The sequence below is a fragment of the Molothrus aeneus genome, chromosome 20 (assembly GCF_037042795.1).
Source record: "Molothrus aeneus isolate 106 chromosome 20, BPBGC_Maene_1.0, whole genome shotgun sequence".
In the NCBI taxonomy this organism is placed as follows: Eukaryota; Metazoa; Chordata; class Aves; order Passeriformes; family Icteridae; genus Molothrus; species Molothrus aeneus.
Window position 1 is genome coordinate 8,921,284 of NC_089665.1, and position 26,994 is coordinate 8,948,277.

Genomic DNA, 26,994 nt, shown 5'->3' on the forward strand with positions numbered 1-26,994 from the left:
AATATGTGCTTTTACTCTGAAGTTTTATCTTGCTGATACTCAGCTTCTGAATCGTGTCTGTCACAGGGAACCAAGGCACTGCCACCTCCTTCACCCCAAAACATCCAATATGGTTTGGGAAAGAAAATTCAGTTGGAAAAGCAGTCTTCCACCATTTGCATAAGGATTACAGTTTAATCAGATTTCCATACTGGAATTTAGTGGTGGGTTCTGTTGCACTTGAAGGCATCACCAAGATGCTCAGCTCCACCCTCACTGCATTTTTAAATGTAACTTTCCTGGCATTCCTGAGCAGTGTGGGTTTCAGCTGTTACAAAGCAGTTCAGAATTCATCCAGATTTGCCTTTTTTACCCCTAAAACACAATTAAACCTGAAGAGCAGACGAGCAGAGCTGGAGATCTGCTCTCCCTCAGAGCAGCTCCTCAGTGGGGTCACTGCAGCTCCTGCTTTGAGGTGCTGGAATAAAAATGTGCTGCTCTCCTGCTCCTCCACGAGCACTCTGGGGCTTCTCTCATCCTTCTTGGATGCTTTTGGTCCTCAATTTCATTTTGCTTTGTTTTTGCCCCCGTTCCACCTTTCTCCTCCCTGACTGAGGCTTGGGGGTGAGGGTGAACAACCCATTTCCATTTCCATGGGTTGAACGGACTGTGCCAATTCCAGAATCTTTTCATTCCCCTTGCTGTTGCCCATCCCATCGTTTCCCTCTGGGAAAGAAACACCTTGGGAATGGCACTGGAGATGCTGCCAGCCCCTGCAGCTGTGCAGGTTGTGTTTTAGGGCTTGTTCTTTGCCTCTGGAGCTGTTTGTGCCTTTCCCAGGAGTGCCAGGCTGGTTTTGGTCCGAGGAACAGGAATGTCCCCGAGCCCCCATTGCCATCCTGGGCTCTGCCTGCTGGGGTCAGGTGGTGCTTTTGGGACACAGAGGTGTTCCATTCATTTTCAGGCTGCAGTAATTCATGGAGTGCCTTTTCCACTGGGTTTTGCAGAAATCTTCTCCAGGATCTGCTGTTCTGACTGACTAAAATCAGTGTTTCCTGTGACTTGATCCCTTTTCCCTGAGACTCAGCAGGGTTTTGCTGCTCCCTCCTTACAAAGGAAGATTTATTTCTCACCAGCACTTTATGAAGTTCTCCTCAGGTTCTCCTTGACCTTGGTCCTTCTCTGGCCACGATGTTGGACCTAATTTAATGTCCAAATGAGCAGCATCTCCTGCTTTTAAACATCTGCTCTTCTCCTGCTGGAGTGCATCAGTCTGGCAGACACTTGGGGTAACTTGTAGCCACCATAACTGGGAAATGTTGTGAAAGTTCAGCTTCTTTAAAAGGGGGGAAATAAAAGAGTTTTCCAGGTGGGTATGAGGATGTGCCACTTCTAGCAGGGATCTGCTTGGTTTTGCCTTCCTTTCTTGCTGCCCTTTGATTAAAATTGGTGAAATATATTTCATATAAATCATGGAGTTGATGTGGATACAGATGAAATGTTTTCCTGGTTGTCCTTGCAGGGGTCAGCAGTGTTTTTGTGACAACAACACAGAGCAGGTCCCCAAAAAAGAGAAATTCTCTGCAGAGTGATCTTGTGGAGCTGCTCACTAATAACTGCACAGCACTGGGAAGCAGCATTTAAATCAGAGGTGTAGGAAGAGAAATGTTCATTGCTGGGGAGTTTTCTGCTGTTCAGACCTGTTGGGTTTTTATCCCCTAAAACTCAGGACCATGAGAGGAGTTTTCAGTGAAGCATCTGCCATTAAACATTGACACTTGCCTTAATGACTTTAATTAAGAATGTCTTGAGCCTCGGTTTTTTTAATTGGTTGTATCTTCCCTTTTGTGTGTAGGTATGGGATTTCATTTTTAGTTACTTGATTAGCTTCAAGAACATGAAGATAAGATTAAATTTAAATAACAAAACAAAACCACTTCTCAAAGCTGTTGCCATTCTTCTTGCTCTTAAATAAGTGACTTGTTGGCTGATATTAAATTCTGCTTAGTGGAGCTGTGACAGGACAACCTAGATATGACCTCATTAAAAATAAAATATGTTCAGAAATATTTCTAGAGATTTTAAATAAATGCATAAGGTATAAAAATATTAAATTACAGGTTTTTGTCTTGTAAAAAAGTATGGTTTAAATTTCTTCAAGACAGCAAAATATAAAGTGTCAGACTGAAGAAATGGAAAACTTAGTGCCTGTTGTTTTCTAACTGATTTGTCTTTGGGTTTGTAAAGGGAACATATATTCAGTGTTTTCTTGCTATTTACAGAAGGGTGTTTTGGTTACTTCCATTAATGAATATATTGTGAGGAAATGCCTGAAAACCACTGAAACAGAGACCAGCTTATAGAAATTCTGTCCTTCAGAGTTCTTTTGTGCTGTTGCCTTTGCAGTGAGCACTTGTCCTGCTCATTCACCTTCTTCCTGCACGGGGACAGCAACGTGTGCACCAGCGTGGAGATCAGCCAGCACCAGCCCGTGTACCTGCTCAGCGAGGAGCACCTCACCCTGGCCCAGCAGTCCAACAGCCCCTTCCAAGGTGGGACTGCAGCCTCTGCCACCTGCATTGCTCCTCTGGGCCCTCCCGAGGCCTTGGCCAGGCTGGCAGCGGGGGCAGAGCTGCCCAGCTGTGCCCAGCTGTGCCCAGCTGTGCCCTGTGCTGGCACTGCCAGGTGCTGTGTCCTGGCCCTGCTGCATTGGCAGGTGCAGCATTTGCATATTCATTCATCTCTTGGCATGTAATTGAGTCATTTGTCCTCATGACACCCTTTCCAAGTACTGTCATTTTGGTGACTTAAATATTTTGTTGTTTCCACCTTGTAACCCCCAGATACCTTCACCAACCCTCTGTGAGACATCCATTTCTGGATTTAACCTATTCCTCAGTGTATTTAACCTCTTCCCACCCTTTTCCCTTGGCTCTTCCTTGCCTGGAAATGCCTGTGGCTCCCCCAGCAGATGCAGGTTGTGCTCTGGCAGACAGAGGAGTGCTGGGGCCTGACTCTGGTCAGTGGGGCTGGGTGATCCCTCTCCTGCATGGCCTCACACCCTCAGCAGTGCTCAGAGCCCAAACTTGCTTTTTTCTCCTGAATGCAACTTAAGAGCAGCTGTGCTTCCCTACTATGGACAAGACTAAACATGAAGCAGATAATTCCCTATGTATTCCCTGTTGTTGTAACCAGCTGAATGAAAGGATGAGGAAACACCTCAACTCTGCCAGGATCTGGAAGTGTTTCTTTATCCCACCTGTATCTGAGACTCCTTGCAAGCCTAGATGAAAACTTGCCTGTTGCTTGTTTGAATGGATTAATCTGTAGTTGTTATTGTGGTTCCTCAGTCCTTACAGTACCTCTGAATTTAACAATGGGAGCCTATTGCCAAAAACTTGGGTAGTAAATCATGATTAGGCTGCATTTTGACTTATCAGTGGTAAATTGTTTTTTGGTGTGGCTGAAATAAGAGTGCTGCTATTGCAGAGGGCAAGAGGGAATTTGGGGTGAATATCATCTCCATTCTTTCTGGTTTTAGTTATCCTGAGCCCCTTTGGGTTGAATGGCACACTCACAGGGCAGTCCTTCAAGCTTTCTGATTCATCCACAAAGAAGCTGATTGGGGAGTGGAAGCAATTCTACCCTGTCACATCCAACTTGAAGGAGGGATCTGAGGAGAAACAAGAAGAAATGGATTGGGAGGATGATTCTTTAGCTGCTGTTGAAGTCCTTGTTGGTGAGCCTGATTACCTTTAATTACTGCAATAAACTGGCTGATGAAACTGCAGAATTCTGAATGCACAAGTGACACCATTTGATTCCTTTGCAGCAATGGTTGGTGGGTTTGGTTTTCCTGTTTGATGCTCAGGACTGTCTATGATGGGTCGCTGCTCAGAGTGGATTTTGCAGACCCAGGTCTTGTTCTTATGTGCCCTTGAGAGGGAAGATTTAAAAAAAAAATAAAATAAAGAGAGTAAAAAAAGCTCTGGATGATCACTGTTGACATCTGAGCTGAATCAGAAGCAGTTTGTGCTGGTTCAGAGTCCCTGCAAATTCACCCAGAGCAGACTTGCCTTTCAGGGATGTCTTCAAAACCACAGTCCTGGAGAACCTGATGTACTCAGGCACTGCCTTTATCTGCTGGTTCTCCCAAAATCCCAGCCCCTGGGTGCAGGGGATTGTTCTGCTGTGGGCTGGGGACCTTTGATTTCCCAGCAATTGCAATCCCTCCTCTGTGAGGAGCTCGTAGGGCAGTGGTGGCTGGAGACCCTCGTGCTGCTGGGGATCCTGGCAGTGCTGCATGATCCTACAAGGATTTTCCCAGCCTTTTATAAAACAAAATGACACCAGCAGGTAGCAGCACGTGGATGTCTCTGCCTGTCCAAAACCCTTTTGATTCCCACAGAAGATTTGGGTGAATGAAGCAAATCAAGCAATGATGGAGGTGCCAACAGATGGTTTTTGTCCAAGGAGATGCCTCAGTGGGTAGGAGAGGTCTGGCAGCTCAGGAGTTGCTGCTGCAATGATGATTTGGTGGCCCTGGCCTCTCTTGCAGCTGGAGTGAGGATGGTGTACCCGGCGTGCTTCGTGCTGGTCCCTCAGACAGACGTCCCTGCTCCCAGCTCCGCGGGGGCTCCCCACTGCTCCACTGCCTGCCTGGGGGTCCACCAAGTGCCTGCTTCCACCAGAGACCCTGCCATGTCCTCCGTCACCCTGACGCCGCCCACGTCCCCAGAGGAGGTTCAGACAGGTGGGAAGGAATTGGTTTCTGCACCAGGGAATTGTTCCCATGGCTGCTTCTAACACAGCAGAGTTTGAGGGGGATTCAGGGCTCTGTGTGCAGCTGGCTTGGCAGGAAAAATCACATTTCTGTAGTCCTAAGTTTGTTATAGTAAAACTGATGGCACCAGCTGTGGGCAAAATCACCTCAAACCCTGCTGGAAGCTGCTGAAATTAGAGCTGCTGCTGTACTTGGGCTTGGTACCAGTACTTTGGGTTGCTCTGGGGAGGTTTTTGGGGTTTCCCCCCCTGTGAGCACACCTGTGTTCTGGCACAGCTCCATAACCCCACTGTGCCCTCGGTCATCAGTGAAAGGTGATGTTTTCTCCCAGGCCAGGAGATTGGCTGTGCTTTAGTTTCCAGCCAGGCTGTGTGCCCTCTGCCCTGGGTGTGAGCAGGGCTTATGGGGAGCTGATTTAGGTCACAGCAGGTGACACTCACTGATCGTTTCAGTTGACACTTACATAAGTTTTATTGTGCAGAAGAGGTGTTGTTTCTTTTTTCCTTCCATGATCTTCTGTTACCCAAGCTTGACCCTTTTTTTAAATCATAATCTTGACTTTGCTCAAGTTGTTTTCTATTTCAGGTCACTTTTATCAAAGATAAAGAATATCCAGCCCAATTACAACATAAACATATATTTTTAAATGGTGGCTTTTAAAATCTCCTATAATAATCTGCTAATATTCCTAAATTTTCTGTGTGTTTTTATTTCCTAACACTGAGTCAAGAAGTCACTTTTCTTCCTCTGGTGCTTGAACTGGAGTGATAGACCCTGCACTGTCTCACTGCCTGAATCTGTTTCCTCTGGTGCTGCTTTGCAGTTGATGCTCAGTCTGCCCAGAAATGGGTGAAGTTTTCCTCAGTTTCAGATGGATTGATCTCGGACAGTACCAGCCATCACGGTGGCAAAATCCCCAGAAAACTGGCCAACCAGGTGGTGGACAGAGTCTGGCAAGAGTGCAACATGAACAGAGCACAGAACAAGTATGTACCTATCCTCTGAAGCCACAAATACCAATATTTGGTGTGTTCCTCGTAGCAATTAGTTCTGTTAAGGGTGCTGTGACTGCTGGTGGAATCTACTTTACTCTTCTAATAAACCATTTCTAAAGAAGTTCATCTTTTCCCCAACTATTTAGGAATGATTTACTTAGTTCTCAGTTTAATATGTCAGCAAAAGGCTATTTATCCTTTCTTTGCCTAATCCCTTGTCACCAAACTGCTCTTGAGCTTTGCCAGAAGATAAGAGAAGAACATATGTTGCTCCCCAATAACTCTCCTGGTATTGAATCCTAGGAGGAAGTATTCTGCCACATCAAATGGCTTGTGTGAGGAGGAGACAGCTGACAAGGTGGCATCCTGGGATTTTGTTGAAGCCACGCAGAGGACAAATTGCAATTGTTCAAGGTACAGCACTTGGCAGAGGCACAGCCCAGAGGTGTTCACCGGGCTCCAGTGCTCAGGAGAGGCTCCTGATCTCTCCTGCAGGAGTAATTAAGCAGGAGCTGCTTGGAGGAAAGCTGGAACAAAATTTGTATCTCCTCTTATAAATGTCATTGGATGTCTTGAAATTCTGCCCAAGGAGTTACTGCAGAGCTTGGAGTGGAGTGAATTGGCTGGGGGGAGCTGCTGCCAGTGTGGGACAATTCCTGAGTGCTGGAATTGCCTGTGGATGTGGGCAGTCACCACCTCGTGGGCAGCTTTCTCAGGAATGGAAGGAAATGCTGTTTATTTGGGCTTCAAGCACCTCTTCTAGAGGGCTGTGGAATTAGCCTTGAAGGGAGAAATCTGTTTCAGGAATAAAAGCCCCAGACCTGCTCTCTGGGAAGGGTGGCATTCCGTGGGTGGCTGTGTGGAACACTGCTCCTCTGGGCCTGGATGCCAGGGTGTGTTTTTATATTAGCTGGGAAAAAAGGGATCAAAACAAAGGGCAAAATGTCTAAGATTAAATATATATATATATATACATATATATGTATATATTACAGCCTTTTTTGAGGCTGCAATGCCACAGACTGTTAATACAGGTATTTAAAATAAATGGAAACATTAATTTCATTGAATTCTCAATTTCTGTACTTATGGCAGAATATTAATCTTTAGGTGAGTGAAGTGTTGCAATAGGTTTAAACACTTTCTCTGATTTAAATGTTACACTGATTACCTTGCAGGGAATATTGGTATCTTAGGAAAAAATTACTGTCTGGAGGATGTAGCATTTTGAGAGAAATGCATTTTTTAAACTCCCTTATTGAAATGGTTGGTTAAAGTTCTGTGGAAATACTTGTGTCCTGAGAAGAGCTGGGGTGTGGAGGAGGATTAAATGTTCTTTTCAAGGAGAATTTAGCTATGATAGCACTAGTTAAGAGCAAACCAGTCAATTAACTGTGTGAGGTGTGTATTAGAAATATGCAATTGCCTAAAGAGAAATTGCAAAGACCTAAACCCCCTTATTATTCCACGTGTTTTGAATTCTAAGTGGAGAAAAACATGTGGATGTGTGTAAGAGTTTAAAGTAAAAATAGATTTTGATGCCTCTTACCTTTTATCCCTGCCTAATCCTGTTTTTTCAATACAAGTGCTTCTTAACTTTGCTAATGGAAGAGTGGCAAAGAACTCCCAGGCACTGAGCATGTACCTGCAGTTCAATGGCTTAATCATAAACATTTCACTCTACACTTCAGCATTCATGGGCCTCATTCTGTCAGATGATCCTGAAAGTTGGCATCTTGAACTTGCAGATGAAATGTTTAAGCTCAAGAGCATTTACGCTGAACAGACCCAGCTGTATTAATGCAGTTGAGACACCGTGTTTTTCTTTTTCCCACACTTGCTAAATTTGTAAGTAAGCAGCTACAAAAGCCTTGTAATAGCTTGGAAATAGCTTTAGTAGGAGTGAGCTTGGCTTCTTGGTTCTTGGTGTTAATTTTGCAGTCCTTAACCCAGTGAGGCTTGGGCAGCTCTCTTGGCTGGTACCAGTGTTTGAATTCCAGAAGCCATTCACTAATTCTTACACTGTTCTACTGATTCATCAGTGCTGGCACAAGTTATAAATGATGAGGTATTCATGTGACAATCTATTTCTGCTAAAGCAGTTATAAAATGCTGTCTTAATTCTGAGGATTATTTGTGTGTTTGGCTCATAGGGCACATGTAACAATTTTTAAAATGGTATTCTAAAATCATACAGTGCTGCTCAAGTCACTCAAATTGTGGTCAGAAAGAAGGGGCAGCTTCACTTTGGAACAGTTTTGGTTTCAGCTGTCTCTCACAGGCTGTTTAATGGCCTAGAAGCAGGTTCTTATCTAGTGAAAAAGAACACCACAGACATATTTGAAAGATTAATGTGGAGTCTTTTCCCCTGTATTAATTCTGCAGGCACAAAAATCTCAAACCAAGAAATTCAGGTCAACAGGGGCAGGCCCCACCTGTGGGCCCCCAGCAGCCGGCGGCTCCGAAGCACAAGACAAATGAGAAGCAAGACAAAGGGGATAAGCCACAGAAACGCCCTTTGACTCCTTTTCATCATCGTGTATCTATCAGCGATGATGTTGCCATGGAGGCAGAGTCAGCGAGTCAGAGGCTGGTGATGGCTGCCCCCGACAGCCAAGTGAGGTTCGCCGCCATCCGAAGTGCCGAGGGCGCGAAGGCGCCGCCGCTGCACGGGGCCGAGCTGGGGAACTCCCCGCAGCCGCCCCCGCTCAGCCCCCACCCCTGCGACGGCGCCGACGAGGGGGTGCCCAAAGCCCCCTCCACGCCCCAGAGCCAACATTTCTACCAGATGCCAACTCCAGAGCCCTTGGTGCCCACGAAAGCGATGGAGGACAGGCTGGATGGGCTGTCCCAGCCCTTCCCCGCCGCCTTCCCCGAGGTCATCGAGCCCACCGTGTATGTGGGCACTGCCGTCAACCTGGAGGAGGAGGAAGCTGACACAACTTGGAAGTATTATAAAGTTCCAAAGAAAAAGGATGTGGAGTTCTTACCGCCCCAGCTCCCAAATGATAAGTTGAGAGATGATCCAGTAATACCTGCTGGACAGGAAAATGTCACATCAGTCACAGAGTAAGTGGTGCTCGATCCTGGGGGAGCAGCACGAGCAGTGAGGGAACAGGAAGGCCAGAGGCAGGAGGTTCTCAGGAGAAGAAGCAGAAAAGCTGAGGGTGTGAGCACTACTCTGGGTACAAGAAGTTAATCCTTGTGAAATGGGAGGACAAAGCCCAGTCAGATCTGTAGCAAGACTTTCCAGCTTTTTCTCATTTTAGTTCTGATTTAGCTGACAGCAAGGATATTTATTTTTATACTATAAAATTAATCTGCAGCCAAATGATGCCTCTTAGGGACTTAAGTTCCTTCCTTCCCCCATCCTCTCCCAAAAAAAAGAAATAACTTTTTCCACTTCAATATTTGATTTCTTCATTATTTGAAGAAAAATATGGATGGTCTCAGCTGCAGAGATCCTGTTAAAGTTTCTTCTCTCATTTCTGCTCCTGTCTTCACTTAGAAGAACTGATGTTACAAGCCCCAGCTTGTAAAATATTCTGCTCTGCTGCTTGTTTCCATTGGGATAAAGGAATTGGTCACTTTGGATACTGTTTTAAGTCTGAATAAATTCTGGAGCTTAGGACCACTGGAGGAAATCAAACTCTGGTGGTTTTAGTGTTAAAACTTTGAACTCTGTTTTACTGCAGAATGAGCCAAGGTGAATTTGTTTTACCAGTTAAACTCCCCAGTGAAGATCACCAGCACCAAATCCCCAACCCACAAGAACAAAAGCCCAGAAGCAGAAGCTTGGCCCTTGGGCCATGTCCCTGTGCTGCTGTGTGAGCAGGGAACTGTCCCTGTCACCCCTGGTCCACCACACCTCCCCGTGGGGACACTGCTGAAGGGACAGCAGGTGCTGACAGGGCTGTTCACAGCAGCACAGCTCAGCAGGGCTGGCTGTGCAGGAGAGGTGACAAACCTGGGCTCGGGGCTGGCATCGAGGAACTCAGGGCTGCACCCAGAGCTGCCTCTATCCAGGCACTTCTGGCCATTATTTTTGGGCCAAATTTTCTTATTCCGGTGAAAGGCGACTTTTACTGTGATCAGCATCAAATTATTGAGAGCTTTGGGTTTTATTGTAGGATCTGGGATGCTGAATTTGGGGTGGCAGAGCAGCTGCTCACAGGACAGAAGCCTGGAGCTGGTTTTTGTCCCGTTGCTGGCAGTGGGGAGCCACTGGTGGCAGCACTGGAATGGCTGGGAAGGCTGGAGGAGGAGTAAATGTGGTGTAGCTGTTGCTCTGTGCTCACACCCAGCTCTGCACGTTCTTTGTGGTCACTGTTTAGGAGGCTCTTTCAAGATGTGCACATATAGGATTTTTTAGTGCTTTTTTTCTTTGCCTTGGAATCACTTCAGCCAAGTAGATAAGGAAAGATGTTTCCTTTTGTCTCTTCAAGACATGGTCTTTCCTAGTTTGATTTGACAACTTACCAAAACCAGTCTTTTCCCCTGGGATATCTGGCTGTAAACTGCTCTTCCTCTCTGCTGGTCAAAAATACAGCAGAGGTGTTAATTCCCCATTCCTAGAAAGTAATTTCCATCTCTTCTTCTGCCTTTTTTTTTCCTTTCCTGATTGCAATTTTTGCAGGATTTAGAAACAGATTTACTGAGCATGGAGGAGCAGCATGGATGGATTTGCCATTGTTGTTGGCTGGGAGATGTTTTTTGGGACAGTTTATTTCTAGGAAGTGTCTTTGACAAAGTCAAACTTTTTATAGTTGAGAGGAATGTGCAGGGGCTTCTCATCTGTTTGAGGGAACACCTTCATTACCTGGTTCCTTCTGTATGTTGGGGTACAGAAAATAAAGCTGGTTCAGGGGCACAGCTCATAATCAGAACAGTTTTTTCCTTGCCAATGTCTTTTTTTTTCCTGGTGCAATGCCACATTTGTGAAACCAATACTCCTGAAAGAAAACCTGAATTTCTGTGTACTTACCAGCTCCAGTTTTGGCTCAGAATGTTAACAAAAGAAAAATGCTGATAAAGGCAAATGTGGTTAGAATTTTCTCATTAGTAAATTAGTTACTGGTGTGCTGCAAGCTTCATTTGTATTGATCTGAGTGCTATAAATGGCTCCTGAGCACAGGGGCATTTGTGTGCTTTACTTGTGATTATTGCTTGGGCTTTTCTGGGGAATGCAGGGAGTGATTCTTTAGCCTGGTGAGTTTCTTTTAGTGGATGTGGAGAGTTGAATCCATTTGTGCCTTATAACAAATGACAGCCATGACCTGGGATAAATTACTAATCTTTATGTGAATTGACAGTGCTTGAGGAGAGAGGGGAGGATGAATCACACAGCTGGATCTGATGTGTGGAAGGAGGTGATATTAAATGAGTAATGATTTAATCTTCATCCCCAAAAGTTTTCTGAAGCTGGGCTGTGAAGAAAGGAAGTGGAAAGATGAGGTTGTTCTTGTTAAGGCTGTGTGATAGCAGAAATAATTCTGTGTAATAAATGCTAAATAAATGATTTTGTGATTTTTATTTTTCTTCTGTTCAGATTAATGGTGCAATGTAGGAAACCTTTGAAGGTTTCAGATGAACTGGTGCAACAGTATCAGAGTAAAAACCAATATTTAACAGCTGTAGCAACGGAAGCTGACCAGGAACCTGAAATTGATCCTTATGCCTTTGTGGATGGAGACGTGGAATTCCTATTTCCTGACAGTAAAAAGGACAGGCAGAACATGGAGAGGGAAGTGGGGAAGAAACACAAGGTGAGTAAAGGAGTGAGGCTACAAATCAGTGATGAGATTAAACCAAATTGCCTTAGGCACGGGATAGAATTGAAACCCTTCTTTGTGTATTTAGAAGCAAATTAAAAAACAAATCATATTCCAGCAGAAATGATCAATGAAATTAAGCAGCATGTCTCTAACGACACCTAAATTGTTTTTTGGCCCACTGGTGGTGCCATTGCATCAGGGCTTATGAGGAAAAGGCTGCTGGATCAGTCTGGCTCAGTGGCCTCCCTGTGGAAATAGGTGCTGGCAGGTGCCTGGGGAGAGAGGAGGGACAAGGCCATTGTTCATCAGTGGAAAGGTCTGGGGGTAGGTGAGGTGAGCCCTGACTCGCTCCCTGGCCAGTGAATTGCAATTTTTATTCTTTTTTTGTGCATTAGTGCAGCTACATGAGACTTGTACTTCAAGCAGAAGGGCACCTGCAGAAAAGGAGAAAATATAACTGCACTGGGGGCTTGTCTATGAAATAAATTTGCTTCTTAGAATTAGTTGGGTGTGGATGCATTCCATTCAGGAGCTGGTACAGTTAATGTGTAGCATCTGATAGCAAGGGTTTTTCCTTAAGGTGTTGCAGCAAGAATCCACAACTTGCTTTGTAAGGTTATCCCCAGGACAAGCCCAGTGGTGGCAGCCCCAGCTCTGCTCCCCCTGAGCCAGCAGCAGCCCCAGCCTGCCCCTGCTGAGCTCCCAGGGTATTGAGAACCTGATCCTGCTCCAGGGACAGAATCCTCACGGGGACATCAAATACCTCCCACCCCACTCATTAATTTAAGCAAACTTTTCTCTCCTGTTTTAACAGGCTGAGGATGGGACATCCAGTGTTACAGTTCTATCCCATGAAGGAGAGGATGCAATGTCTCTGTTTAGTCCTTCTGTCAAGCAAGGTAAAGAGGCTTTTTTTTCCCTCTCTGTCTTGTGTTATATTAATGATGTCTTGAATAGTCAATAGATTCTAATAGGCTTCTCAGTTCTGTGGTTTATAGTTTGTATTTCCCTTCAGTCTGCTTGGAACATTTCTTTGTTGCACCTTGCAAACAAATGTTGGCTGTAAAATCTAAACTGGAAGGGCCCTCCCCTCCGTGTAAGCTGGATGAGATGAAGCCAGGCCATCTCCCCTGGGCTCCCTTCCCCCAGCTGTGGGCAGGCTCTGCAGTGATGTTTTTCATGCAGAGGCAGTGGCAGAGTTGTGCCTGTGCTGTGCTCTCCCCACAGACGCCCAGCGCTTGGCTGCCCACGCCCGCACGGCCTCCACCAGCCTGTTCCACGAGACAGACCTGGTGGTGTCCTACACTGACCTGGACAATCTCTTCAATTCTGATGAAGATGAACTCACAGTAAGTGATGTGCAAAAAGTCCTGGCAGGTGCCAGCTAAAAAGCCAGCAAGGAACAGCTCTTGTCCTTCTGTGGTTTGGGGTTTGATTTTTTTGGTGGTGTTTGAAGGAGAGGTTGCAGAACATTCACACAAACAAGAGCTGTGGCCCCTCGGTGGCAAACTGACTGCTCTGCTTGACTCATGCAGGCAGATTTTTGATGCAAACAACCTTTTGATCTTGCTTCCTTACAATCCCCACAGTGTGTGCTGCCTGAACATACCTTTAGTTTGACTTGTACAGATTCAGCAGGTCCTAGGGTGTTCTTTTCCTGTGCTCTGGGCTCTGCTTAACTGCTTCATCAAGGTAATATTGAAACCAAACAGCACCTTCTGAAAGAGAAAGGCATTTAAACACTGGACATTCTGCCAAATAAGCTGCTTGTCTGCAGCAGCTATTATCTTGGAACAGTTTCTCTTGCAGTCTGATGGCTCTGAATCCATTATCCTTCTAGTTTCTATTTCAATACTATTTAGAATCAGTTGTCTTTTCTGAACTGTGCATTGCTCCACGTTTAATCCTAAATCCCCTTACCCAGACAAAATGCCCATGAACTTGAATGGGAGCTGGAGCTGAGTAAGGGCTGAAGGATCTTAACAGCCATCAAAGGTCATCAGTATGGAAAGGAATTGTGTTTGCTCTTAAACATGGACACTCACATTCTGTAGACATCTGAACTGTTTAGAGATGGTAAAAGATCTCTTATTCTTTTACTTTTGACAGCTGTTTTTCCCTGTATTTCTTGTTGCAGGATTTGTGTTTGTCTTTTCCGTTCCTGTGGTAACACCAGTGATGTTAATATGGCTCTGGGAGTGTTGTGGTTTGTTCTGGTAGACTGTGGGCAGCCCTAATTTAGCTTCTTTTACTGTCTGCTAACAGGATGAGGGTTATTTTGTAACTGGTTTTTCTCTTCAATAACATTGTGACCTGTTGGGAGAGGTTCTCTGGGTTCCAAGAATTAAGAACAAGCGTAAGCCCAACTTTAGGCTTCTGAGCTATTTTAATTTTTCTAAATATTAAACAATGTTTCAGCTTTGTATGTGCAGGTGAGATTTCCTGTTAGCAGGAAACATGAACATGTGTTTATGTCTGAAATGCTTCTTTCTTAGCCTGGATCCAAACGAACAGTGAACGGCACTGATGACAAATCCAACTGCAAAGAGGCAAAAGCAGGAAATCTAGACCCACTGTCATGCATAAGTAAGATTTATTTGTGTTTTCTTTTTGCCTAAAGAGAATGCTAGCTGTAAACATTTGAGTCTAATATGTTGTGGCAATTTGGAAATGTACCCTTCATTTGCTTTGCAAAATTTTGAGATTTGGGAAACACTTCAGAAAGTTTTCATGCTCTAAAGTTTGCTTCTGATCTGAAATTAGGCACTGCAGATCTCCATAAAATGTATCCAACTCCCCCTTCACTGGAACAACATATTATGGGGTTTTCTCCAATGAACATGAACAATAAGGAGTATGGCAGCATGGACACTACACTTGGAGGAACAGTGCTGGAAGGGAATAGCTCTACTGTGGGGGCTCAGTTCAGAATCGAAGTGGATGAGGGTTTCTGCAGCCCCAAACCTGCTGAAATCAAGGTAGGTGGTGCTGACAGCCCTGATCAATGCTGGTGATGATTATTGACCAGTTCATTACTTAAATCTGAATAGGAATGGGGGGAAATTCAGTACAATCTGGAACTTGTCCTGCGTTATTTTGGGGGAGGTAATGTTCTTTGTAGTATGTAGTGTTTTACCACTTAAGAGAGAGTAAAACCTGAGTAGGCATTAGTGAGCTGCAGAAATGCCTTTCAGTCACTGCAGTTCACTGAGGTTTGTTTTGCTGTATTGTGAACATTGTGTGTACACATCTCAGCTTTCCCTTGCAGCTGTGTCAGGATTTTGGGTTAAGGAACTGCTGCTTGAACTCGGTCCTGTTTTTTGAGAATCATTTAATTACTGCAGTGATCTAATTTACACACTAATGCTTTCCCATGTCTGCCTTCCAGGATTATTCTTATGTTTATAAACCTGAGAACTGTCAAGCTTTAGTGGGATGTTCCATGTTTGCACCACTGAAGACTCTTCCCAGCCAGTGTCTTCCTCCCATCAAGCTGCCCGAGGAGTGCATTTACCGCCAGAGCTGGGCTGTGGGGAAGCTGGATCTGCTTCCTCCAGGCCCTGCCATGCCTTTCATCAAAGATGGGTACGACCCTGGGGGCCTCAGCTTTGTGATGTGCTCACTCTGCCACCCCTAAATATTTATTTTGTCAATCAGTAATGGGAATATTTGTATATACTCTGTGTTTATACAACCGACAAGAGCCTTTAAAAACGTCCTTCTGGCTAAACCTACTGCAGGAGACTCTTCTCAAAGAGCTTCTTAACTGTACATACATTTTATTTGTTGTCTCCTTTAAAGGTTTCTTGGGGAAGCTTAATGGTGCAAGTCCAGGTTTAATAAGTAATGAAGATGGTAACAATCAAGATAAATGTAAACTTGGGACTTTGTTTTTGCGGTGGTGTAGTCAGTGCTGGAAGGGCTTAGTAGGTGGTGCTGCTGTTTCTTAAATTATTTTCTTAAGTAGCAGTAAACTCAGCTGTGCTGGGAGTAGGAAAACATTTCCTGTGCTGTGTGACTGGGCCTGGTCACAGCAGAACTGCAGGGGACATTTCTGTGCCCTGCATTTGGTAGGGATGGTCTTGCTGCCGGCTCTTCTCGAGGAAAAGATTTCTTTCTTTTTCTCTTCTGCATTAGTAGCTGGTAAAAATGGGTTAGGCAGCAAGGAGGTGTTATGGATTTCTTGATAAGATTATATGAATATTAATCTTGGATCAAATACTGATGTTGCTTCTGTTACTCATTAGCAATATGTTTCCAGGTCTCATTAGCCTTACAAGTTTTTGGAGATACTCAGGTGCTTAGGAAAGAAAATGTTAAACCTTTCCAGGTGATACTTTCCTCATGGATTCAGCTGAGTCTGCTGTCAATAGACCTGGTCTATTTTCTTAGTGTGTGTCAACACAACATGTAAATAAAACATGAATGAAAAAGGTGTCCTTTAGACTCCATACAACCGCAGAATTTATAATTTATTCTGACCACACTTGTTTCCTGGGAGCTTTGTGCAGAGGAAAAGACGAAAGGAGGCAGGGAGAGATTCTTTAATGGTGCTGTCAGTGGGAGTCCTGCAAAGTCATTTAGAACAAACGCTCTTGAAGTTCCTTAGGGAATGAAAATCTTACTGTGGATTATGAAAGACTAGCTTAAAAAAAGCAAATATTAATTAGGAAGGTCCTTCTTTAGAAATCTGAGTCTTAAACTTCAAACCCAGTGCGATGTTGTGTACTTAAAGCCTCTCCTTCTCTTGCGGCTGCCGTCAGCGATGGGAGCGCCATGGACCAGGAGTACGGCCCTGCCTACACGCCCCAGACGCACACTCCGTTTGGGATGCCCCCGAGCAGCGCCCCTCCCAGCAACGGTGGGGCTGGAATCCTCCCCTCTCCTTCCACCCCTCGCTTCCCAACTCCCAGGACGCCAAGGACTCCCCGCACGCCCCGCGGAGCCGGCGGGCCCGCGAGCGCCCAGGGCTCGGTGAAATACGAGAACTCGGATTTGTACTCGCCGGCCTCCACGCCCTCCACGTGCCGGCCCCTGAACTCGGTGGAGCCCGCGACGGTGCCTTCCATCCCCGAGGCACACAGCCTGTACGTGAACCTCATCCTCTCCGAGTCCGTCATGAACCTCTTCAAAGACTGCAACTTCGACAGCTGCTGCATTTGTGTTTGCAATATGAACATCAAAGGTGCTGACGTTGGAGTTTACATTCCTGATCCAACACAAGAGGCCCAGTATAGGTGTACCTGTGGTTTCAGTGCTGTTATGAATAGAAAATTTGGCAACAGTTCCGGGCTGTTTCTTGAAGATGAGTTGGATATTCTGGGGCGAAACACGGAGTGCGGCAAAGAAGCAGAAAAACGCTTTGAGGCTCTCAGAGCTACTTCCATTGAACACGGCAGTGGAGGGCTGAAAGAGCCTGAGAAGCTGCCCGATGACTTGATACTGTTGCTGCAGGATCAATGCACCAACCTGTTCTCACCCTTTGGAGCAGCAGACCAAGACTCCGTGGCCAAAGTTGGTGCTGTCAGCAACCTGGTACGTGTAGAAGAAAGGGATTGTTGCAATGACTGCTACTTAGCCTTGGAACATGGACGGCAGTTCATGGACAATATGTCAGGAGGGAAAGTTGATGAAGCACTTGTGAAAACTACTTGCTTGCACCACTGGTCAAAAAGAAATGGTAAATATTGAAAACAGTTTATTTTCTACTTGTCCACCTGTTTGGGGTTTTGTTTTTGAAGGATCTTTTTTTGTGGTTTTCCTTTGTGGATTTTGAATGCTGTTTTTGCCACCTGTGTGCTCGTACAGACTTCTGGTTGATGGTGTTCAGAATGCCCAGCCCTTCCATGTCCTGTGCTGGTCACCAAGCACAGTAAGGCCTTGGCTGCTCCCAGTTGTAAATTGCCAATACATATCTGAAGTGTAGCATGAGACCGCTGTCAGTGTCCACAACACTTCACCGGGTTTATCCTGTAAAGAGCTTTTGGTGAGTGGCTCTCCAGCGGCTCTGGAATGATTGATGCCTGTAGGAAGGGTTTGAGTGGTGACCCTATTGTCAAGGCCACTGTGGCAGAATTAAACAACAGCTCTGATTCAGTTGCCTTCCCCCCTTCTTTAGGGAGGAGAGGGGGGCAGTAGGTTAATGGCACATGTGGCAAAAAAAGCATTATTGTAGCCTTCACTGTGTGTTGAGTGTGCCAGAAATCCTTGGATTTTTCCTTCGAGGGCCTGACTAATGATGCAGTGTCTCCTGGAATACCTTCATTGTGTGTATTTGCTTACTGTTCTCTAATAGAATTTTCAAGTGGCAACTCTTAACAGGGTTAGGATGAAAGATAAAATTATGAATTACAGGTAGCTGCAGTTCATAGCTGTAAGTGAAGATGAGGAGGAATCCTGGGAGAACACAGCCAGGTTCCTGTGCCTTGCTGGGGGATTAACTTGGAAAGCCCAGACTGTAAATATATTGATGTTTTCAGGCACACAGGAGAAGACTCTGTGTTACTGTGACTGATGTTTGGGATAAAAAGATGTAAAGATACTTTAAAAGAAAGGACTTGGAAATAGTAGCCATGCCAAATTTTGTGTCAGCTTTTCATTCTAAAGCCTTGTACCTGAAATGGCCCAGTGGTGGCTCTGGATGAAATGGGCTGAGTCTGCTCGAGGCTTCCCTTGACTTCTCTGAAATGAGCACTGGGTGGCAGCCTCCAAATCCGCCTTATTTGGGAAGGGCAATCCAGGAGTTCCAGGCTTCTACAACTTTTTTGGGGCTTTTTGGGTTGTTTTTGTTTGTTTGGTTTTTATTTTAGGGTGTTTTCCCTTAGCTTAACTCATAAGACGGGAGCCTTTCAATGGCAAAAACTCTAGAGGAAAAAACAAAATTAAGAAAAAAATCCATCTGTGTGTTTTGTCAGGGGAGGAGGGAGAACTGTAAATCGCCTGTGCTCGCCTTTCTCTATATCCCAGCCTCTGGGTGCCTGCAGGTGTTTTTTAGAAGAGATGTTGGCAGTGGAGGTGCTTTGTGCTGCTGGCTGCTGTTGGTGCAGCTGCCCTGACCCCCTTTGTGTCCCTGCAGTGGTGGATGTGAGCATGCAGTGCTCCCAGGACATCCTGCGCATGCTGCTCTCGCTGCAGCCCGTGCTGCAGGACGCCATCCAGAAGAAGCGGACGGTGCGGTCCTGGGGCGTGCAGGGCCCCCTCACCTGGCAGCAGTTCCACAAAATGGCTGGGAGAGGCTCCTATGGTAAGGGCTCCACGGAATCCTGCTCCCTGCAGCCTCCTTCCTTCCCTCCTTCCTTCCCAACCTCCTTCCCCTGCTCCATCCACACAAACCGCGGCTGCTCAGCCTGTTGGAATTCTGAACAGCACTTGACCTTTCTTTAAACCAACGAGAGCTTATTAGACAGAGGAGAATTCTTTTCTTCAGAAAAAGAGAAAATATTTATATTCCTTAAAACAGGCAATGAATTAAAGATGTGCATTTAAAATTTACAGCTTCAGTTGCACTGTTTGTATACACCTGACACTTCACCCAGTGAGGGACTGAAATTGCAAAGATGGGTTTGGTGTTAAAGACAGAGTAACTGCTCGGGTTTTATACTCAAAGTTTTTCAATTCACCCCATTTTAATTACTCTAAACATAGGGAGTTAAAAATACTCATTTTGAAATGCTTGAGACAGTGTGCTTTATTGCTCAGTACTGTCAGAACTGTGCTCAAGATCCAGGCTTACTCAGTGTCTTGTCTCTGATAAATGTTTGGAGTGGCCAACATGTGATGCATTTACAGGTAGAAGGTGAATTTTGTGCACTCACAATTTAATGACTTCATTAGCATATGAGATTGATTTACCACTGTGTGTTACGAGAGTGACCTTTCACCAGCAGATCTTTTGTAGCTATATTTAGAACATGGCAATTATACATTTACATGTTCTTAAGTTTGTTTCCTTCTCTGGCCCTTTACCCATCTGCTTAGAATATTTACATTTTTTCCCCTGTCGTCAGTCCCTGATTGCTTTGGCTCTGTGGGAAAAGGCTTCCTGGACAGTGCAGAACTGTTCCTGATTGCCTGTGTGCTGATGGAAATATAAAACACTGTGGAACTTCTTCCTGAGGCCCTGAGATATTTCAAATAAAAACAGTCAGCTGATGGGTTTTTTGCAGAGGGTTGGATCCTGCACTTTGGATCTGTAAAATGAGAACTATTCCATTGACAGCCAGTGCTCCTTCCTGTGAGATGCTGGGAACACCAGAGGCCGTTCTATTCATGTTTCCTTGAAGTTAATTTTAAGCTTTCTGCTTAAAAACATGCCTTGCTTTTCCAGGAACTGACGAGTCCCCAGAACCACTGCCAATCCCAACATTTTTGTTGGGATACGATTACGATTTCCTGGTGCTGTCTCCGTTTGCATTGCCCTACTGGGAGAGGCTGATGCTGGAGCCCTACGGCTCCCAGCGAGACGTCGCTTACGTCGTGGTGTGCCCGGAGAACGAGGCCCTGCTCAACGGAGCCAAAAGCTTCTTTAGGGATCTGACTGCAATATACGAGGTACAGGATTTGTGGCAGTTTGCAGTGAAATGGATTTGGGAAAGGCTGTTTCTAATACGTGCTCATAAGGACTTATCAGGCTTGTCGGGGCTGATAGCGACGCCTGCTCGGAATGGTATCTGGGGAAGCTGCTCGGGGGGATTTTAGGAATGGGCACTTGGAAGATAAGGGCTGCTCGTGCTGCTCCCCTTCCTGTCCGTATTCGCCGTTCCCATCCGATAAACGCCACCCGGTGGCAAAGCTCTGCATTGCCCGTTCGTAGTGTTACCTCCATTTAATTAATTAATTAGTTACATGCTTGGATCGAATGAAGATTAGAGTCGGTTATTATCAACCTGGTTTTCTTGCATTTAGGAAAACGCTGACAGCAACCCATAAAATCACCATTCAACATTTCCTACTGGTGGAATTCTAGAGTTAAAATGTTACTTTGGAATATTGTAAATCAGCTGAGAGTTCTCTGCCTTTCTATGATATATAATTTGTGTGATATTTAGCAGCTTTTAAGGATTTTTTTAACCTTTGCAGTCCTGCAGGCTTGGTCAGCACAGACCTATCTGCAAGTTACTGCCTGATGGGATCATGAGGGTTGGCCCTACAGCCTCCAAGAAGCTGTCAGAGAAGTTGGTCACAGAGTGGTTCTCACAGACAGCCAATGCCAACAACGATGCGTTCTCCAAACTCAAACTCTACGCTCAAGTTTGCAGATATGAGCTGGGTATGACCTTTTTGAATGTTCCTTATTTCATACAATTGCCACTTATTCCTTTGCAATAGAGAAGAAGAAATCATGGCTTATTGTCTTATTGCTTTGGTCAGTTTTCTGGTTTTAAACTATATTTGAATAAGTGCAAAAATGGCCTCTTACCATCCAGCAGTGCCTTTAGGGAATGGCAGTGTGGCTGCCTGACAGGGACTTTGCTTGTCTTCTTGTACTGATGACTTGGATTCTGTAGCTGTGATTTCCAGCAATTCAACACATCTGGAAAAAAGTTATATTAAAAGCAGATTTGTTGATATTTCTGAAAGTTTCTTATGAAAATATTAGAATTTGAAAATTGAATACAGGTATTTTAATTTGAGAGGTAAAATGTATGCTTAAAGTTTGCTCTGTTTTGTTACAATTGTAGACTTCCATAGGTGACATAAGCATCAAAACAGCTGCAATATAAAATTTATGCTTTTTTTTCCCCCCTGGTTTTAGGTCCTTATCTTGCTTCTCAGCCTTTGGACAATTCTCTACTTTCCCAAACCAACCTGGTCCCTCCCTCCAGCCAGGCAGGCTCTGCTGTGGCCCCAGTGACAGCCCCTGCTGCCAATCCCAACACTCCATCGTCGGCTCCCGCCGCTCCCACCAGCAGCACCATCCCAGCGACCTCCAGCAGTGCCATGTCCTCGGCAGCCACCACAGCCAACTCCACCCTGACCACCACTGCCCCATCCTCCTCCTCTGCCAGCCTGGGCAGCGGCATTCCCACGAGCAAGCCTTCCTCGTTCCCGCCCTTCAGCAATATGAACAACGCCGCTCCTGCCTCCCTGCCCGCCCAGGCTGCGCCGGTCCCCAGCGCGCAAACGGGGGGGCAGCAGCAGCAGCCAACGCTGCAGCCAGCAGGGATGTCTGGAGACACGGCTGCAGCACCTGCACAGCCCCACCCAGAGGTTTCTGAAAGGTAGGGAATGCAATCACACCTTCAGCTGAAAAATCAGCTCAACTAACGTCAACTTTTACCCCTTCAATAAAAACCCTGTGTTTATTTTCACCAAGCTGCTTTTAAGGGAGATTGGAGAGTTCAGTTGTGGTGGAGCTGAACCTTTTGGTTCCAGTTGTAGCTGCAGTTCTAATTACATCTCAGTGTCTGCTCTGGTACAAAAATAAACTTCCTTTTTTTCTTCTCTCTCTAAAGACAGGAAATTCACCAAACTACTCACTTCAATATTTTAAAGGGCTGGGGAAGGAGGGGGAGATAGATAATTGGCACCATCTTAGAGTTCTTTTTTCTGTAATCAAAGTTAGAGCGGTGAAGACAGCTCTTACTGTAGATATTCTTGTTCCCCAGTTAAGCAATAGTTGAGCTGCTGTAATAAAGAAGGCTAAAGGAAAGAAAAGGGATTCAGAGTTACTGATAAGCTCCTATACAAAAATGACATAAAAAGACTGTTTCTTACACCACAGTTGACTCTTTCAGATTAATAATTGACAGTTTGATTTAGTTTTGAAGTAAAACCTAATCTTTACAAAACTCAGCTGTTTGTAACTGGTTTCAAAATCTCATTCCCAGCACTATGGATCGTGATAAAGTCGGAGTCCCCACAGATGGAGATTCACATGCTATCACCTATCCACCTGCAATTGTAGTTTACATAATTGATCCTTTCACATATGAAAAAAAGGATGAGAACGGCAGCTCATCCAGTTTGTGGACACTTGGACTTCTGCGCTGCTTTCTGGAGATGGTTCAGGTTCTTCCTCCCCACATCAAGAACATCATTTCTGTGCAGGTGAGCCAACAGAAACAAACAGGGTAAATCCTTGGCTTTGGGGGCAGTAACACCCTCAAGGTGAGAGTTTCATTTCCTTCACAAACATGACTTACAGTTCTCCAGCTGTTCAGTCATCAGGTTGTAGCTTTTAGAGCAGTTTGGGTGCTATTAACTAAAGCTGAATCCTGTTGTACATTCCAGACTCATCAGTTTTATCTCAGAGGAAGTGCAGGGCCAGCTCCAGTGATGAGTGAAGAACTGGTCCTGTCCTGGGATCTGCAGCCTGCCCCTGCTGGGCTGTAGGCAGAGCTCCTCCAGCTGCAGGATCTGTTAATACAGGGCTGCTTTTTGGAGGAATCATTAAGATTCTCTTCTAAACAAATTATTTTTTCCCCTGAAGAAAATTTCAATGAGAATAATTTCTTGAAGTCCCACAGGGCTTTGGAAGAATTGGAAGAAATTTAAATGCAAAGTAAAATTCAAAAAGCAATGCACCAAATACTGTGTCAGAAGCCATTTAATCTAGTGATAAAACAATTATTTCTTGTTTCTCTCCTCTCCTCTGTTGCAGATTGTCCCATGTCAGTACCTGCTGCAGCCTGTGAAACACGAGGACAGGCAGATTTACACTCAGCATTTAAAATCTTTGGCATTTTCAGCTTTCACTCAGTGTCGGAGACCTCTCCCAACTTCCACCAATGTGAAAACCTTAACTGGCTTTGGGCCAGGGTTAGCCATGGAAACTGCTCTTAGGAGCCCTGATGTGAGTATTGTTCGTGAGATTGTGGAATTACCCAGATCAGAGGAAGGTCCCTGCTTATCAACCAACCATGTTTTATATGGGGAATAATTCCATCCCCAAAATTCATTGTCTGTTCTATCATCTTTCTAGAGACCTGAGTGTATTCGACTCTACACCCCTCCTTTTATACTGGCTCCAGTGAAGGACAAGCAAACAGAGCTGGGAGAAACCTTTGGAGAAGCTGGCCAGAAGTATAATGTGCTTTTTGTGGGCTACTGTTTGTCTCATGATCAGAGGTGGCTGCTTGCATCCTGTACAGACCTCTATGGAGAGCAGTTAGAAACTTGCATAATTAATATTGATGTACCAAACAGGTAAGAACCAAACTTGAATTCATTTTTAGCAGGTGTCTTTTCTTTCATTCCCCTGAAGAACGACATTGGGTTTGGTGCTGTAAGAATAACTGACTTTTGTAGACTTGCTGTTGCAAAAGTGGCTAAAGCAGATGAATATATTCTCTATTATTATCATTTTGAGTTAAATTTCTAGAAGAGCATAGTTTAGTTTCATGTGATTCTTGAGTGTTACTGTGTGTGTGTTCCTACTTCCCCATCTCACTTACTGGCTGTTAATGTCAGTTTTAGAATGTGATTAATTTAAAAATCCCAAACCCCCTGAAGCTGCAGCTGATGGACTGCAATACCAACACTCTTGGCTCTGGAGAATGTGCAGGTTAATACAAAAATGTTCTAAACATGGCATTAAAAACTTGTTGCAGTTTTAACTTTGTTTTCCCTTCTTTTTTCCTTCTAGGGCTCGTAGGAAAAAGGGTTCTGCCCGCAGACTTGGTCTCCAGAAGCTCTGGGAATGGTGCCTGGGGCTGGTGCAGATGAGCTCTTTGCCATGGAGAGTTGTCATAGGCCGCTTGGGAAGAATAGGACATGGGGAATTAAAAGGTAACAGCAGCACTTTTTTTTAGTCTAAAACTTGATTTAAAGCTTTAATTTTTCCGTAGTATCAAATGTGTCCATCCCTGTTGCTGGAAGAGAACCTCTCAAGTGAGATTTTCCTCCCTCAGACTGGAGCTGTTTGCTGAGCCGCCGGAACCTGCAGTCGCTGAGCAAGCGGCTGAAGGACATGTGCAGGATGTGTGGGATCTCTGCTGCAGACTCCCCCAGCATCCTCAGTGCTTGCTTGGTGGCCATGGAACCCCAGGGATCCTTCATTATTATGCCAGGTATTTGGGAAACTCTCTCTTTTTTTGGCACTAGAACGAACAGCTCAGGCTGTGTTACACTGAGGGAATGTTTGGTTTCTCCCCCAAAGATTCCGTGTCCACGGGCTCGGTGTTCGGGCGCAGCACCACTCTGAACATGCAGACGTCGCAGCTGAACACGCCCCAGGACACGTCCTGCACCCACATCCTGGTGTTCCCCACCTCTGCCTCCGTGCAGGTGGCATCATCCACTTACACCACTGAGAACCTGGACCTGGCCTTTAACACAAACAATGGTTGGTACTTTGCATTTGTTCTTGCCTCCTAAAGACCCCTCATCACTCTCCCTGTCATTAGAATAGACTGTTCATTCTAAGGAACTGTAGCTATGATATTTTCTGGAAAATCTTTTCCTGAGGATTTTTCCTCCTGAGAAGCTGAGAGGCCTCAGGAACAAACTGTAAGCAATGGTTATCCGCTGCTGTGGAATGCAACAGGTGGATCTGGGATTGGGCTCATGTGGTTGTTTCTAACTAATGGCCAATCACAGCCCAGCTGGCTCGGACTCCCTGTCCCAGACACAAGCCTTTGTTATTCATTCCTCTTTTTTCTATTCTTAGCCAGCCTTCTGATGAAACCCTTTCTTCTATTCTTTTAGTATAGTTTTAATATAATATTATCATAAAATAATAAATCAGCCTTCTGAAACATGGAGTCAACATTCTCATCTCTTCCCTCATCCTCAGATCCCTGTGAACACGGTCACAAGGAACCATTTCCATTTCTGTGGAAAATCCCTTTATTTCTGAATGTATTGTCATATCCTGCACATTGTGAAATTGTAGGAATTCACTGGTCTTGGTTTTTTTTTTCAAGATGGAGCAGATGGAATGGGAATCTTTGACTTGTTAGACACTGGAGATGATCTTGATCCTGATATTATAAATATTCTTCCTGCATCTCCTGGTGGATCCCCTGTACATTCTCCAGGGTCCCACTACCCCCATGGAGGTGATATGGGCAAGGTAACTACTAGAGTAAATACAGTTTTGTGTGTATTTTTTGTCTGTTTTTTCTCCATCTGTTAATTTTCTTTCGTGGAGTGAAAGGTTTTAGATCACCTGGATATTGGATTGTCTTGTCATGCTTGGATATTTCCAAATGCTTTGTGTTCCAGAAGCTGCAGATGATTTCTATTAAATTTGTGCTCTCCTAATCTGAACCCATTGCCTGTTGTGTTCCAGGGTCAAGGCACAGATCGATTGCTTTCCACAGAATCTCACGATGAAGTAACAAATATACTGCAGCAGCCACTGGCCCTCGGCTACTTTGTGTCAACTGCCAAAGCAGGTCCATTGCCTGACTGGTTTTGGTCAGCGTGTCCTCAAGCACAAAATCAGTGTCCCTTGTTTCTTAAGGTACTGTCCTGGCAGAGATCTGTGCAGCCTGAGGGTCTGGGGGTGAAAACTGTTCTGGTTAAACCAAAGTCAGTGCCTGTCTCTGGGGATGGCTCTGCTCTTGCTTCAGGAGAGGCCAGGTGTATTCAGTTTTTGAGATTTGGCTCTTGGGAAGGTTCTGCCTTGCTCATGGTTTCTTCCTGGTAGTCTGGACTCTCTTTTGGTTTTTCCCTGGCTTGATGCTCCAGGATTTTGGAAGAACAGGTTGAGTTCCTGGACAGAGCTGTGGCTGAGGCCCAGTCCTGTGGGGACTGGTGGTAGAGAGGGAGGTACATAATAAGTACAGTACAATAACTCAGTCGCCCTGGGTAAAATAAGGAATAAATGAATCTTTCTAGATTGCACAAAGCATAAAAGCTGTTTTTTCCATGTTGGCTTTGCACTGTATCGTCTGTCTGGTTGTTGTCTGAGCCCCTTATCTCCTTATGGCACAATCAAGACACACTTGGCACATTGAAGGCCGTACATTGGTATAGAGAGAAACTTTCTGTAGGAACAAATCAGCATCTCTAATACTGTGCTTTGTTTTCTAATGATCCAGACAGATCTTCTGCAGCCTTGTTTGGGTCTGGATTAGCAGCTCCTCTTGGCCTAAGCTCAGCTGTGGCTTGGGTATAGGATATTATTTTGAAGAGAGGATTTATTATTTACGCTCTAAGCAGCTCTAGATATGAAATATAAATAACCAGGCCTAAGAAAGCAGCTGAACTTCCAAGTCTGTGTGGTATTGGACATCTTGGGCCACTTGAGTTGAGTTTTTAATAATCACTTAATGTAGAAGAGGGATTAAAAACCACCCCATATTTATATTGCACTACTAGCACTGTGCTTTTAGCAGAGATCTGTGAGAGAATAGAAATATTCTGAGAATTCCTGAACTTGTGGATGGCCTGAGGATAAGATTTGTTTTGGCTTGTGTGTCAGACAGAGAAGGTGCCTGCAAGCTCCAACAATATGGGGGAAGGAAATATGGTGTAGTTGATCGGGCAGTGACTCCTGGCTTCCTTCTTCCTTCCT

General features: G+C 45.0%; 1 protein-coding gene across 1 annotated transcript in view; it reads left to right on the top strand.

The window, feature by feature from the left end:
* MED13 (mediator complex subunit 13) overlaps nucleotides 1-26,994 on the top strand; it is a 59,498-nt gene that overhangs the window by 27,474 nt on the left and 5,030 nt on the right. The window contains exons 4-28 of the mRNA XM_066563221.1: nucleotides 2,386-2,531; nucleotides 3,521-3,718; nucleotides 4,538-4,732; nucleotides 5,586-5,748; nucleotides 6,061-6,171; nucleotides 8,143-8,826; nucleotides 11,306-11,522; nucleotides 12,346-12,430; nucleotides 12,759-12,880; nucleotides 14,027-14,117; nucleotides 14,295-14,509; nucleotides 14,920-15,116; nucleotides 16,295-17,211; nucleotides 18,607-18,774; nucleotides 19,858-20,081; nucleotides 20,610-20,799; nucleotides 21,286-21,751; nucleotides 22,361-22,580; nucleotides 23,134-23,325; nucleotides 23,455-23,678; nucleotides 24,118-24,260; nucleotides 24,383-24,541; nucleotides 24,631-24,816; nucleotides 25,397-25,545; nucleotides 25,765-25,938. Coding sequence (XP_066419318.1) covers nucleotides 2,386-2,531; nucleotides 3,521-3,718; nucleotides 4,538-4,732; nucleotides 5,586-5,748; nucleotides 6,061-6,171; nucleotides 8,143-8,826; nucleotides 11,306-11,522; nucleotides 12,346-12,430; nucleotides 12,759-12,880; nucleotides 14,027-14,117; nucleotides 14,295-14,509; nucleotides 14,920-15,116; nucleotides 16,295-17,211; nucleotides 18,607-18,774; nucleotides 19,858-20,081; nucleotides 20,610-20,799; nucleotides 21,286-21,751; nucleotides 22,361-22,580; nucleotides 23,134-23,325; nucleotides 23,455-23,678; nucleotides 24,118-24,260; nucleotides 24,383-24,541; nucleotides 24,631-24,816; nucleotides 25,397-25,545; nucleotides 25,765-25,938 — 5,836 coding nt within the window. The remainder of the gene's footprint in view (nucleotides 1-2,385; nucleotides 2,532-3,520; nucleotides 3,719-4,537; nucleotides 4,733-5,585; nucleotides 5,749-6,060; nucleotides 6,172-8,142; nucleotides 8,827-11,305; nucleotides 11,523-12,345; nucleotides 12,431-12,758; nucleotides 12,881-14,026; nucleotides 14,118-14,294; nucleotides 14,510-14,919; nucleotides 15,117-16,294; nucleotides 17,212-18,606; nucleotides 18,775-19,857; nucleotides 20,082-20,609; nucleotides 20,800-21,285; nucleotides 21,752-22,360; nucleotides 22,581-23,133; nucleotides 23,326-23,454; nucleotides 23,679-24,117; nucleotides 24,261-24,382; nucleotides 24,542-24,630; nucleotides 24,817-25,396; nucleotides 25,546-25,764; nucleotides 25,939-26,994) is intronic.